At 36.2% G+C, this 12,452-nt stretch overlaps 1 protein-coding gene across 11 annotated transcripts in view; it reads right to left on the minus strand.

The window, feature by feature from the left end:
* Positions 1 to 430: 430 nt before the first annotated feature.
* LARP4B (La ribonucleoprotein 4B) overlaps positions 431 to 12,452 on the minus strand; it is a 56,022-nt gene continuing 44,000 nt past the window's right edge. For 3 of the 11 annotated variants that reach the window (XM_070728827.1, XM_070728828.1, XM_070728829.1), the window contains 8 exons: positions 12,054 to 12,160; positions 11,276 to 11,527; positions 9,976 to 10,021; positions 8,868 to 8,903; positions 8,146 to 8,307; positions 6,906 to 7,024; positions 6,507 to 6,615; positions 431 to 4,103 (listed from right to left, as the gene is read on the minus strand). In XM_070728827.1, the coding sequence (XP_070584928.1) occupies positions 3,849 to 4,103; positions 6,507 to 6,615; positions 6,906 to 7,024; positions 8,146 to 8,307; positions 8,868 to 8,903; positions 9,976 to 10,021; positions 11,276 to 11,527; positions 12,054 to 12,160 (1,086 nt within the window). In that variant the 3' untranslated portion in view covers positions 431 to 3,848. The remainder of the gene's footprint in view (positions 4,104 to 6,506; positions 6,616 to 6,905; positions 7,025 to 8,145; positions 8,308 to 8,867; positions 8,904 to 9,975; positions 10,022 to 11,275; positions 11,528 to 12,053; positions 12,161 to 12,452) is intronic. The other 8 variants (XM_070728833.1, XM_070728836.1, XM_070728834.1 and 5 more) reach the window with 6 other exon arrangements.

The raw sequence follows: 12,452 nt of genomic DNA on the forward strand, positions 1-12,452 counted from the left end.
CTGTATACAACACTTTAGTGTCATGCCCTAATAGGTGGGATAATATCTGTTAGTTTTAAGACCACAATTAACTCAAATAACAATTGCTGTAAACCAGTTGCTGAAAGGATGGCACACTCAAAACACATTATTTCAGTTTATGGACAGAGTAGTTCTAAAGTCAGCCAGTAAACAAATAATATAGAGAGCCAGGAATAAGCTAAATAGACATATGTTGGAAAAAATGTTAACATGAGGCAAATATTATCAAACTGACTAAACTACATATTGGGTCAGCCTTAGAGCCTCAGGACAGTCCCAAGAAGGAGCAAAGCCACTTCTAGTATTGGTCTGTGTTGCAATATGCCTAGATATAAGTGAATGCAAAGATGAAGGGTTTTTTAAAAAAAAAAATAATACTTTTTTTTCAAAAAAAAAAAGAGAGAAACTCAACAGTGCTAAATCTTTTTATTTTTCATAACCTACATTTTTAGACAGTTGTACATTTTATGACATAAAAGGAAACTTAAATTATCAAATAGTTTACATGTAAGCTTGATTCCAGTCTTAAACAGAAGAACTAAAAACCCACCTTCAGGAAAAATATGGCCTCCCTATGAAATCTTTGCTTTAATAACTTGGCAGCTATCACTTTGCAGTAACCTTTGATTGTCCGCTGCTAGCAGTCTGATTTGGGCCCCCAACCCCTAAAAACTACAGCATGTTGAAAGGGATATAGAAACAAGTGGAAACCTTGATCAATTAGTGGCTGTGACATTGCCACTGGCATCCAAGGAATGACGCCTCTCTCAAAACAAGTTCTAATTCCAGAAGAGAGGCAAGAAACAACAACAAAAAAATAGGAACCAAAATTAAGAGGTTGACAATTTATTGTTTTTTTTCTCACTAGATGCAAAATCGGATCAAGGGTAGCAATGGTAGATATGACATCCTAAGGCAAAAATACTTTACATGTTAAATATGCAGAAACAAAAAAAATCATATTTGAATGCATCCTTTGAATAAACAGACTCAGAAGAACCTATATAATTTTATTATAAGGAGCACCAAAGTAGTCTCACCCCTTCCTATCCATCCTTTCCAATGGGTTCTCCCTGTTTTAACCTGCAACTCAATAATTTAAGAAGACCTTAAAAAAAAAGAAAGGCAGATCTGAATAGCTAAACATAAATAGCCTGTGTTGTTAAATAGTTCTGAACTGTTTGAATACGAGAATGTTAAAAAATTACTGGAGAAGTTATTTTGGCATGACACTTTCTTTTAAAGAAAAAGCCATCACAGTAACAGTTTCAAACTTTTGTCACAGACTGTTATTTGAGTGAGAATTACAGTGTATTAGCCTAGTATAAAGAGCAGCAGCAAATGCATTAAAAACAATACAGCCTATCTACTGACCTGCAAAAGTTATTGTATCAGCTAGCTCCGATGATTAGCTCTATACTTGTGACCACTTCTCCCTTCGCTTGCAGCTGTTTTACTCATGCTCTCAGCAGGCAAACGAAGACAACTCAAAATCTGGCCAAAATTATACCTCCTGTTGCACTGCCCCTTTCACTGCTCATGGGAGTGGGGATTGGGGGTGGGGGTGGTGGAAGGATCAATGTTAAACCAATGTTAAGTAAGGTGATTTTGACTCCTTCCTTCTCAGGAAATAAACAAACAAGATTCAACTTGCCATTTTAAAGTCTGCAGTGCAAGGAGCAAGATAGTTTGTCTGTTTTTCTTTTGATAAGGATAATTATAAATAGCAGCAACTTATGTTAGATCATCAACTGCCCTAGGATTTTTATTTGTTTGTTTTTTAAATAGCTATGTAGAAATTTACATCCAGCTTTAGTCATGTGTTGGCCTACGAGTAGCTGAGTGTACTTGGGGTAGGAGCCTCTGGCGGCAATGCTGTTTCTTTCTAATTCATCAAAATAATACTAATTTCAGCTCCTAGCAATTGAAATTCATACTGCACACCTGTGTCCGATGTGAACGAAATGCAAAAACTTCCAGAAAGTATTTACAATGTCAGGACTTTTAAAGACAGACTTCCTTCCATTCCCCTTAGCAGTGAAGAGGCAGACTTAGCTCAACATATCAGAGTAAAGAAAAAGAAACAAGGGAAAAACAAATTAAAGTAATATTCAAACCACAACACTGAGTTATCTACATCCAGTTCAACAGCAACATTTATAATATATCAATAATTTGTATCAGTTTTTTTAATGGTACCTTTTTATATGTTCTGATTATTTACACCTGTACAAGCAAAAGCACACACTTCCAAGTGCACATTTTAATACAGTATTGACTATTTCCATTTACAGATTTTTTTTCAACATTTTGAAAAAGATCAACTGCTTAAGATCTTTTAAGGTATATTACAAAAACTGCCAGTATGACCTGTACTAGAGTATGTTTACCCAGTAAGACCAGTGACAGCACAGATACTGTAACTGAGTAATTCTGTATATGCCACCCCGTGCTAACCCTTAATGGGGTCAGACTTCAATAATTCTAAGCTGTCTTATACAAAAGTTAAGGCAAAGTCATTTTCAAGTTTAAATAAAATTCAAGTCTTTAAAGATTGGATGGAAATAATTTTTTTTTAAAAAATCAGCTGTTTAAATAAATCTTTTGGTGTGTATGCATGCGTATGTGTGTGTGTCTTTATGTAGGTGGGATAAACTACTTAGCAGGAACACCTTTTGATCTGAACCATCTGCTGCTTGAATACTCAAAGGAAAAAACTTTAGCTATTCAAAACAAAATATAATTTACCACCAACGTATTAGAAATTTATTTAAAGTTCAGCCTCCTCCTTCAGGAATCATGTTGCTTCTAACGAAAGTGTGATAAATCTCACCCCAGGCAGAATACAGGACAATTTCTTTCTTCTGCACACATGTATACACATACTAAAACACCATCAATTCATGGACTAAAAAAGAAAGAAAGAAATAAATAAAATCCATATGCCAATGTTGGTAGTTATAGAAGATGTCAGCACTCTGGCTGATTAAGATATGAACTCTTTCAAAGAGCATTTGGAACACACTTTTGAAAACTTATGCAGAGCACGGGTTCAATCAGAAAAGGGTTCAAAATTAGCTTCCTCAGCTGAGAGAAGGGGGAAAAAATTGAAATCTTTATCACAAGAGTGCTATTGTGCTACCTTGTGAAAAACTGCCATTAGCTTGCATCTGCCATACACAAGGGCACATTTATTTAATTCCTAATGTGCTTTTTTTTTCTTTTCCTGAAATTAATGAGATCATTTTAGCTTGAACTAAGAAACTGGTTACTTGCTTGCAGTCTATCAATACAAATAATTTAGGGAATTCTCAATCTTTATCAAGTTCTCCTTTGGCCAAGAACAAAAATATTAGAACCAGTTTTATTTTTTTAAACTTTAAAAAAAGAATAGCCTGTCTGCTGATTTGCTAAAGCAACTGGAATTTTTTTTAAAAGTTAAACTTGTCTTATTGATTTATAAAGCATTTGTTCTGCTTTATACCTTACGTATTAACTGCTATTATTAGTCTTCAGGATTTCTTCAGCATCCTCTTAAATTCAGCACCGACTTAACATAAAGTTTAATTAAACCCTGGAGGAACTCAAGGGGAATTTGATAAGGATGTAAGAAAAGAGAAGGAAAAAAAAAACTATTTTACAAAAGAAATAAGAAACAAACAATAACAATAAAATAACAGAAAAAGGAAAAAAAACCTAGCAAGCATTTCATATACTTCATAACCCCTGCAAGCTTTTAAACCAGCAACTCCTTCTTTGTACTCTGAATGTCAACATAGGGTAACTTCATAGTGAAAACTTCTTGAAATTCATCCTAAGTGCTATTTTCACTGAGGAGATTTTGGGGGAGTGCTCTGTTCTTTAGTCAGACGCTTTCCAATGGCTGTAGGAAGAGGAGACCTGCGTCCTGATGGTCTCCGTTGGTCTTTAGACATCATTTCTCTGCTTCTTTCTAGTGTTTCTGTGGGTTTCCTTTCCTCTTTCCCACAACCAACAGTGTTTGGCTTCTGTTCTGTTCTGGCTGCTGAATCCTTAATAATCCTCTGGCAGATTTCTGCATAACTAGGTTTCCGCCGTTCCTGCTTTATTAAAAACACACAAAAAATAAAATTGAATAAAACAGAGTTATCTCATTACGACCAGAAGTATTAATTCTGCACAAAACAAGATGAAGGTCTTGCTTAGGCTTATGGTTTTTCAACATGAAGAGTTGCCCCTTAAGGATTTTTGTTGTTGTTGTTGTTATACTGAAGAATTGAAGCATAAATAGAGGTTAATTATTCACTGAATCTTGAATCCCTGATGGGCATCAGAATGATAAAAATCATACTGCAGTTTCAGCTCTCTGGAAATTATTTGGAAAAATAATGTAAGGCATAAAAGTAATTATTTGATTTAGGACAACAATTGGGTAGATGTTTGACATCCTGTGATTAGTGAATTTCCCTTAATGACCGCATTACCTAGTGATGGCACTCATTAACTGAATTTCACTAGTCATTAAGAGCAGCAATGGTTAGACTGCAGTATTGCAGACTGATTGCTCACTGCCAGGAGTTCAGTCCTGACTGGTTCAAGGTTTATTCAGCCTTCTTTCCTTCTGAGGCCGGTAAAATTGTTGGGGTCAATAAGCCGTCAACATAGTGTGTTGTAAAGCGCTATGAAGCTGTATATAAATCTAAGTGCTATTGCTTTTAGCTAAGGACCTGACTAATCCAAACCATTCTGGGTTTGGCCCTTCCTAGCCTTGAGCCTTAATAAGATAATGGATTGCCTCCAACTCCTCCAGGTCTATCTATCTCTCCCCATCCTTGCTTTTGGTCATACTGCACCCTACTAATTGTGTGATTCTGGGGTGCTTGACATGCTTCAGTTCAGGAACTTTCTTGGCAAGCTACAGCTCTGGGGCTGTAGAAAGATCCTGAACTGCAGTGTGAGACTGCAAGCAACAGCTCAGCTCGGCCCAGCAGTGTGCAACAAAATAGCTTCTTAGTATGCTGTGGTTTTAGGCCACAGCGCAATGCAAAGCCAAGGCCCAGCAGCAGGGCACAGAACCTCAGCCTTGGCCCCCGGCACTCCGAGGCCACTACCACCTGCCACCCCAGCCAATCTTCCTATTCCCACTTCTGATGAGGTATGTCTGGCCTAGCTCTTTTAGAGCCAAGTGTTGGCTTTTTGAAGCCATCTTCCCAAGACTTGTGAGGAAACCATTGTGCACAACCAGGAAAGGAAGCTTTCCACAGCCAGTAGTTGCCTCGCAGAGGACCCAGGCTAGGTAGCCATGCTTGATTTAGCAGTGGGAAAAAGTCAACCAGGGCAACAGGGAAGATGCAGTGCTAGGTGCCAAAAAGTCATAGACGAAGGGAGATATAGATAGGTGGAGGGAACTGAAGTGCCCCTGCAGTTTTAAGGGCCTACCAAGTCCCTGAATTTTGATCATGTGACCAGGGGGGTATTGAAATGGCAGTAACTTTGGGGACTGTAACTTCAAATGAATGGTTATAAGTCAAAGACTATGTCATAGTTCTCAGCAAAAGATTTGACAAAAGTGAGAGCCATTCTAGATTGGCAGCCCTTGAGGTTGCTTGTAAGCAGCTGCAAAGATCCAATTTGCCTTTAAGGGGTTTTAAACAAGATTTTGTTGAGAGTAAACGTCTTATCCAAGCGATCCATCAGTGCGCTCTGCGAAAATAAGATCAAAGTTGACTTAAATGAATTTGAGAGAGCACACTGGGTATTTGGCCCTCGGAATGCAGGCAACCAGAGAGATATTATTGTGAGATTTATCTCAGAGAGGAGGGCAGCAGAGGTTTACAGCAAACTCCAAATTTACATTATAAAGGCACTTCACTACGTGTTTTAAAAGATTTGTCGGCTGAGACGCTCCAGGCAAGAAACCAAATGAGACCTATTGCGAATCATTTATTTCAAAACGGAGTTCGCTTTACCTGGAAATACCTGCAGCATTATGTAATGATTTATAAAAGAAAACTTCAACTGGCTTAATTCAAACAATGAAGTGAATCATAATCCAGGGCTTTTAAATTAAAATGGCTAGATTTGTGTAACAAACAATGGTTTGTTATGATCTAATTCTTGTTTCTCAGCATCCAACAATAGATAAAAACATATCTGGTTTTGACATGGTGGATTTATTGCCCAAATGCCACATTCTGGCTACTTTGCTGCTCGAGTTTAATTGTAACTTTTCGATTCAACATGCTGTAATTGTATGACTTGTACGTTTGCCAACTGTAAGAAAACTGGAATTCTGAGGTTACAAAGAACTTTGAAAACATTATGGCTTCTTTGAAAAGCATCAAAGGAACTGGACTTGTACAATATACCAAGTCAAAACAAAATGTATCACATTATTGTTTAGTGTGGTATGTTTTTGTGACAACAAATCTCTCATCTAGTACAAATAAAATTATAAAAGCTGAAAGGTTCTCATCAACTTCTTATAAAAATCAAAATGCACTTACTGCTAAAACATCCCCATTGACTTGTACTGATTTAGAAGCAGTATTAACAACGTCACACAGCGTTTGAGTACTTTCGGTTTCTTTCTGCTTGTCCATAGTTTTGGGATCACTGTAAAATAATAGACATAGATGAGTACAGTGAAAACACTTCAATTCTATCTTCGGCATAGTGATATCCATAGTAGCAAATCACTCTCTATTTTTATTGTTTTAAATCTGTTTATATTGCAGAGAAACATTTTTTCAACACTGACAATAAATCGTAAGTCAGTATGAGCTTTTGCACAATTTAGACAAAAATTATATGCTGCTGCTATTACAAATCCAGCTTTTTGATGACGGAAAAATGTAAAATGTTGATTCAAAGCAGTTCAAAGCTTGGTATTATGAGGTCCTTACTCAGGAACTTTGGATGGGGAAGGAGATGTTTTGGATGTCCCTGGTAGAGCAGAAGAAACTGGCAAAGAAATCTTATGAGGAATTCCAGCTGGAACTATGTTTGTACCTACATTGATGGCCTGAGAAAAACAAAATTCAAGTCATTTAAAGTTCATTTCAATTCAACAGCAGAATATATTTATAACCAAACCATTGTCATCAGAGACAGAGGCGGAACAAAGATAATACAGGTAGACACTGACTTGAAACAATTCATTTAGTGATTGTCTGAAGTACTAAAGCCACTGAATAAATGATTTATGACCGTTTTTATGACTTATGACCACTGCAGCATCCCACGATCAAAATTCAGCTGCTTGACAAACAGCATATATTTAAGACAGTTGCAGTATTTCAACATCATGGGATCGCCATTTGTAAATCTTCCTAGCTGGTTTACAATTAGTAAAACCAATGGGGGAAGCGAGATGATGATTCGCCTAGTAACTGCAGTGATTTGGTTAACAATTTTGGCAAAAGCAGATCATAAAATTGGGCAAAACTCCCTTAACTGGCCTTGCTTAGCAACAGAAATTTGGGGTTCAATTGTGTTTGTAAGTCGAGGACAACATGTGGCAGGCCTGCTCAACTACTGTTGTGGATTACTACCCTCTCAAAGAAAGATTAAGCCATGTTTACCTCAGAAGCTGAGCATGGTACAATATAGATAACTTTAAAAAAAAAATGTCAATCTGCATCTAAATCAATGCTGAATAAGACTTATATCAATGCTGATATATTGCTTTAATCTTGCCCAAATACAGACCTATTTCAGAAACTGTCCACGACAAGAAATAAACAGTAGTGTTAATATTTGATACCACACAGTTTGGTATCTGAGGGGTTTAACAATGCATGTAACAGTAAGCATTCCCACCTAGTGTTTGAAGTGTGACCCTTTTCCAGGCTGAAGATTATGTACTCCATTATATACCATTCTGAGAAAAATCTGACATCAGGAGCAGGATTTAAAGATACTTAAGCATCCATGCCAAGCAGGCTTCTAGCCAAATGATATTGGCAAGGCTACTATCAAGTACAACAGCACTACAGAAAATAGTCTGCTGGAGAAAGCAATACTTTATAAGATGGGTGTTGTTCCTGATTGTTCTCAAAACAATCACAAGGACCAATGAAGAATTATGATCCTCAGAGTGTGTGTCCCCAAATACACCCTTGCCCAACATCTGTGGATTTTTACTTTTTCTTTTGATGACACATTCACATTTGACAACCGGTTTTCAAACAAGTCTTCAGTCTTTAGATTGCCAGCAGCTCCAGGCAAGGGAGGGAAACTGGACAACCCCAGCTCAAAACTTGGAGATGGTGGTTTTGTAGGGGGTGGAGACTGTGTTTGTCCTCTCTGCAAGAGAAGTGTAGAATAAGAAAGCAAAGCAACAGCAACCTTCAAGGAAAAGGGCACAGACGTGTAGGAAACAATAAAAAATTTGCGTATTTCACATTCACAGTCACGAAGTTGGTTGGCTTTCTATTTATTAAATACATTTATTTCCTATCAACAGGCTATGTCTGAGCAGGTGATTTAGATTTAAACTTATCATTCACAAGTTAGAATGAAATACAATGCATTGCAAGTATTGTCGATGACTAGTGGATTAATATTGCCATCTATCCATTTCAGACTGTCTAACATTAAAAAAAAGATTCTTAATAAAAATTAACAACAGAGGAATTAACATGCTATAAAAGAAGAACCATCACCTTGAAAAAAATAGTTTTTCATATCAGCCCAACCTCAGAGAACAGCCATATTTTAAGGTTGTCTCGAAGGCAGGAATGGTGGGAGGGGAGTGATTTGCCAAGGGATGCTGTCCCAAAGGAAAGGTAACACAACAAAGAAAGCCCCTTTACCATCATCCAAGAAACCTAGGTGAATTTTGTTTAAAAGAAACCAGCTCTTACTTTAATAAGCAGTTGATACAGTTTTTCCGGGAATACCTTGACAATTTTATACAGGAAAAACAGTTAACAAGAGATAAGGAAAAACTTAGCAGTATCCACTATGGAGGAATGTTTGGTAAAATTGACACATCTTGCAGACATGGATAAATCAATTTATTTGATTACAAAAAAGATACTATTTATACTTATTGATATAGAAACGCTTAGGGAAAGTGAATTTAAGATTTATGGCTTTAGGATACATTAGAGAAAGAGTATTATGATATAACTTGAGAGAGAGAGATTAAAATGTAATTTTACTTATATCAGCTGTGAAGAATATCAGAAGCCTCTTCTTTGCATTTTTTCTTTTATATATCAATATATTTTCTTCAACTTTTGTTTTTTGTACTTTCTTATTGATTTTTTGTTTTTTTTTAACTTTATATTATCCTATATTAGATTCATTTTTTTAAAGTTTTAATTAAAGTCATTAAAAAAGAGCCACCACAGAACACAGTTTCCTTTAATTAAGATTCTAGTTGATTTCTTACAGGAAAGCTGAAAACAGTAACCACTGTCTGTACTATTTTAAATGGAAGAATGAATGATATGGCCAAAATATGAAACAAATAATGTGAGCATATCTCTGTTTTGTGGGGAAAGGGGATTCAATTTTTTAAACAAAAGCCACTTAGAAGCATAAAGGAAAAAAATATGGAAATTATTGATAAGGAGAAAAATTAAGAACACAATCAGATAAAACATCAGGAGTTTGTAGGAAACCATGAGAATCAGTTATTTTGACATGGGAGAATTTTCTCTTACGTTTGATAGAACAGATTAGTTAGAAAAGAAATTCAAACAGACCTGGATCAAGAAGCAGGATGCTTTGTAAAGTTGCTTTAGCAACTTGAAAATCTAATGCAAATATCCTCAACTTTGCCTTTTACTTCATGACGATTTGGGGTGATTTAGAGTAGATATTTAGAATAGATAATTTTACCACTTAAATCACCATTTAACATCATGCCAAATCATTCCTCGCCAGAGCTGAGCTACTGTATTAAGAATCTTCTAATCAAGAATCTTCTAGTCTCAAGTGAATAGCTAGACCATGTATACTCACCACAAACTTGTCATCTCTCTTTTTTCGATAACCATAAGAGTTTTTTCTGGAAGGACAGATATCATTATTATTAGAATTTATTCATTCTTAAGGCATCCTTTTAAATGTGATTATACTGTTACATTGAAAAATCCCTTGGGGTATAGCTGTCAGAACTTTCAATTAGGTAAAAGAAGCAGTCTCAAGATTCTTTTTCTCAGGTATGTGAACTGTGATCTTGGGCAAATCACTATTATTCAGACTAGTGCAGCGGGTAAGCAAAGTATGCTCTTCTATGATCTGTGGACTTCAATTCCCAGAATTCATGAGCTAGCATGACTGGCTCAGGAATTCTGAGTGTTGAACTCCACAAGTCATAGGAATGCCAACTTTGCCTACCCCTGGCCTTGTGTAACCTACCTCTCAGGGTCATTTTGTGAAAAATTTTTATAAGGATGTAGAAAATAGAGGAGTTTGTATGCTGTCCCTAATTTCCAAGAGGAAGAGTTATGCATGTCTGAATGGCCTTGCTACCAATTTTCAAACCTATGATTTCCATTTATTTGTAGCACTTCAGCTAACATTCGGGAATATCAGAAATATCCAATATCCCAAATCCAGAAATGTTACAACTTTCACTGAAGATTACTTATGCAAGAACTTGATGAGTCTCGATGTACATTATATTTTAAATATTAATTAATCCAAAGCATGATGCCTATTAAATAACTTTTTTCTTTTTCTAAAAAAGCAAACATTTTTTCAAAGTTTCTAGAAGTAATTCCTTTGCCATTAATTTTCCAAGCTGTACTAATTAGATCCACTTTAATAAACAATTCAATATAGTAGCAATCAGTTGTAAGTTATGCACAAAATATTATTGGGCATATCATCACATAAATGTGCACTACTATTTGCCATATGCTGTTATGTTTCTACTCATATGATAAATGATAGATATAGATAGGACAGACAGACAGACAGACAGACAGACAGACAGACACAGACAGACTGACTTCTTAGCCGGACAACTGAAACTGTTCTCTATAAACAAAGGTCAGCTCACATACTAAAGAGAACCAAATCATCCTGGTTTAATTTGATCTCAGAATCTCCTTAGAATTTTGCCACTGATTATACTATCAAATACAAAATCACTTCAAATAGCTCTGCTTCTGTTTAGATCTCTCTCTTTTCAATTAAGAACTTTTTTTTCTTGCCTTATTCCCATAGAATTCTTCTTTTTGAAATCTCTAACATGGAAACACACAACATTCCCAGCCTCAAGGGCTAGGGCTTTACTCTATATTTCAATACCCACCTTCCTCTGCCTAAGCTGGGGGATGAATCTGAAGCCATGGATTCTACTCGCCCGCTCCCTACATCTCGCTTTATGTAGCTTGTAGTACTTTGCATCCGTGTTCTGTTTTGTCCTGGCTGCCTGGTTTGTGGGCTCCTGACACCGTTGATTAATCGGTCAGCAGAAAGATTGAATATTGTAGGACTCTCTAGAAATCCAGTCCCTCTGTCTACAGTAGGAATTGTATGCCGTAGATATGATTTGCTGGGATTTCTGGACAGGGAAAAATAAAAACCTTTCAGAGCTGTCATACGACATCTTCAGGAGATGTTTAGAATTGCATCAACATGCATAGTTTTTACTGGCGTCTACGTCAATTGATCAGTGTTCGGCACTACTCTCAACTGCAGTCCGTATTTTCAAGAATCCCTCTGGGCCAAACACAAATCCTAGAGGCATCTTTAGAATGATGGGTGCTACAGTCCAAAGTTTATTTTGGAAACGTACTTCTCTGCACAAGGACAACAGTTATGACTCAATGGTCATTTTGTAATACAATTCATAATTTGCTATTAAACATTTGCAGCTAATTCACAACTTTCTTTGGTTCTTTGTCTTCTATACAAATATTTCCCTATTCCATTTTACCTGCCTTTCTTGTTGTGTATGCCTTTTTAAGAGACCAAGAGAGAGAGAGAGAAATTGTGATATTTTGTGATCAAAATCCCTGAGAGATACATGAGTTTATCTGCACCAGGCATATTGTCCAGGTAGGCAAAAATGTATTAACAGAACTTGCCTGGTTCTTGGTGTATACTGCCTAAGAGTAGCAAGTGGAGCAACAGTTGGCTTGAAAGCAGGAGCTGTAAATCCATTGATAAATCCAGTATTTTGAAATGGAGCAACCTACAGAACAGATAATTTCAGATATAGATTTGAAATTTCAATATATCCATAAAGTTCCAAAAATAGCACAATGGTTCCATTAGTTCACCTTACCTTTCAGTTTTAAAATCTTACTTGTGCTTATTCTCATTACATACCAAAACTACTGCATACCATTTAGAATACTTTTATAAATATACTTCTAATATAGTACAGTACAATATAAATACAGGTATTCCTCAACTTACAATAATAGAATTTAAAATTTCTGTTGTCAAGTGAGACATTTGTTAGGTAAATTTTGTCCCATTTT

This window comes from Erythrolamprus reginae, chromosome Z (assembly GCF_031021105.1).
Source record: "Erythrolamprus reginae isolate rEryReg1 chromosome Z, rEryReg1.hap1, whole genome shotgun sequence".
Classification (NCBI taxonomy): domain Eukaryota; kingdom Metazoa; phylum Chordata; class Lepidosauria; order Squamata; family Dipsadidae; genus Erythrolamprus; species Erythrolamprus reginae.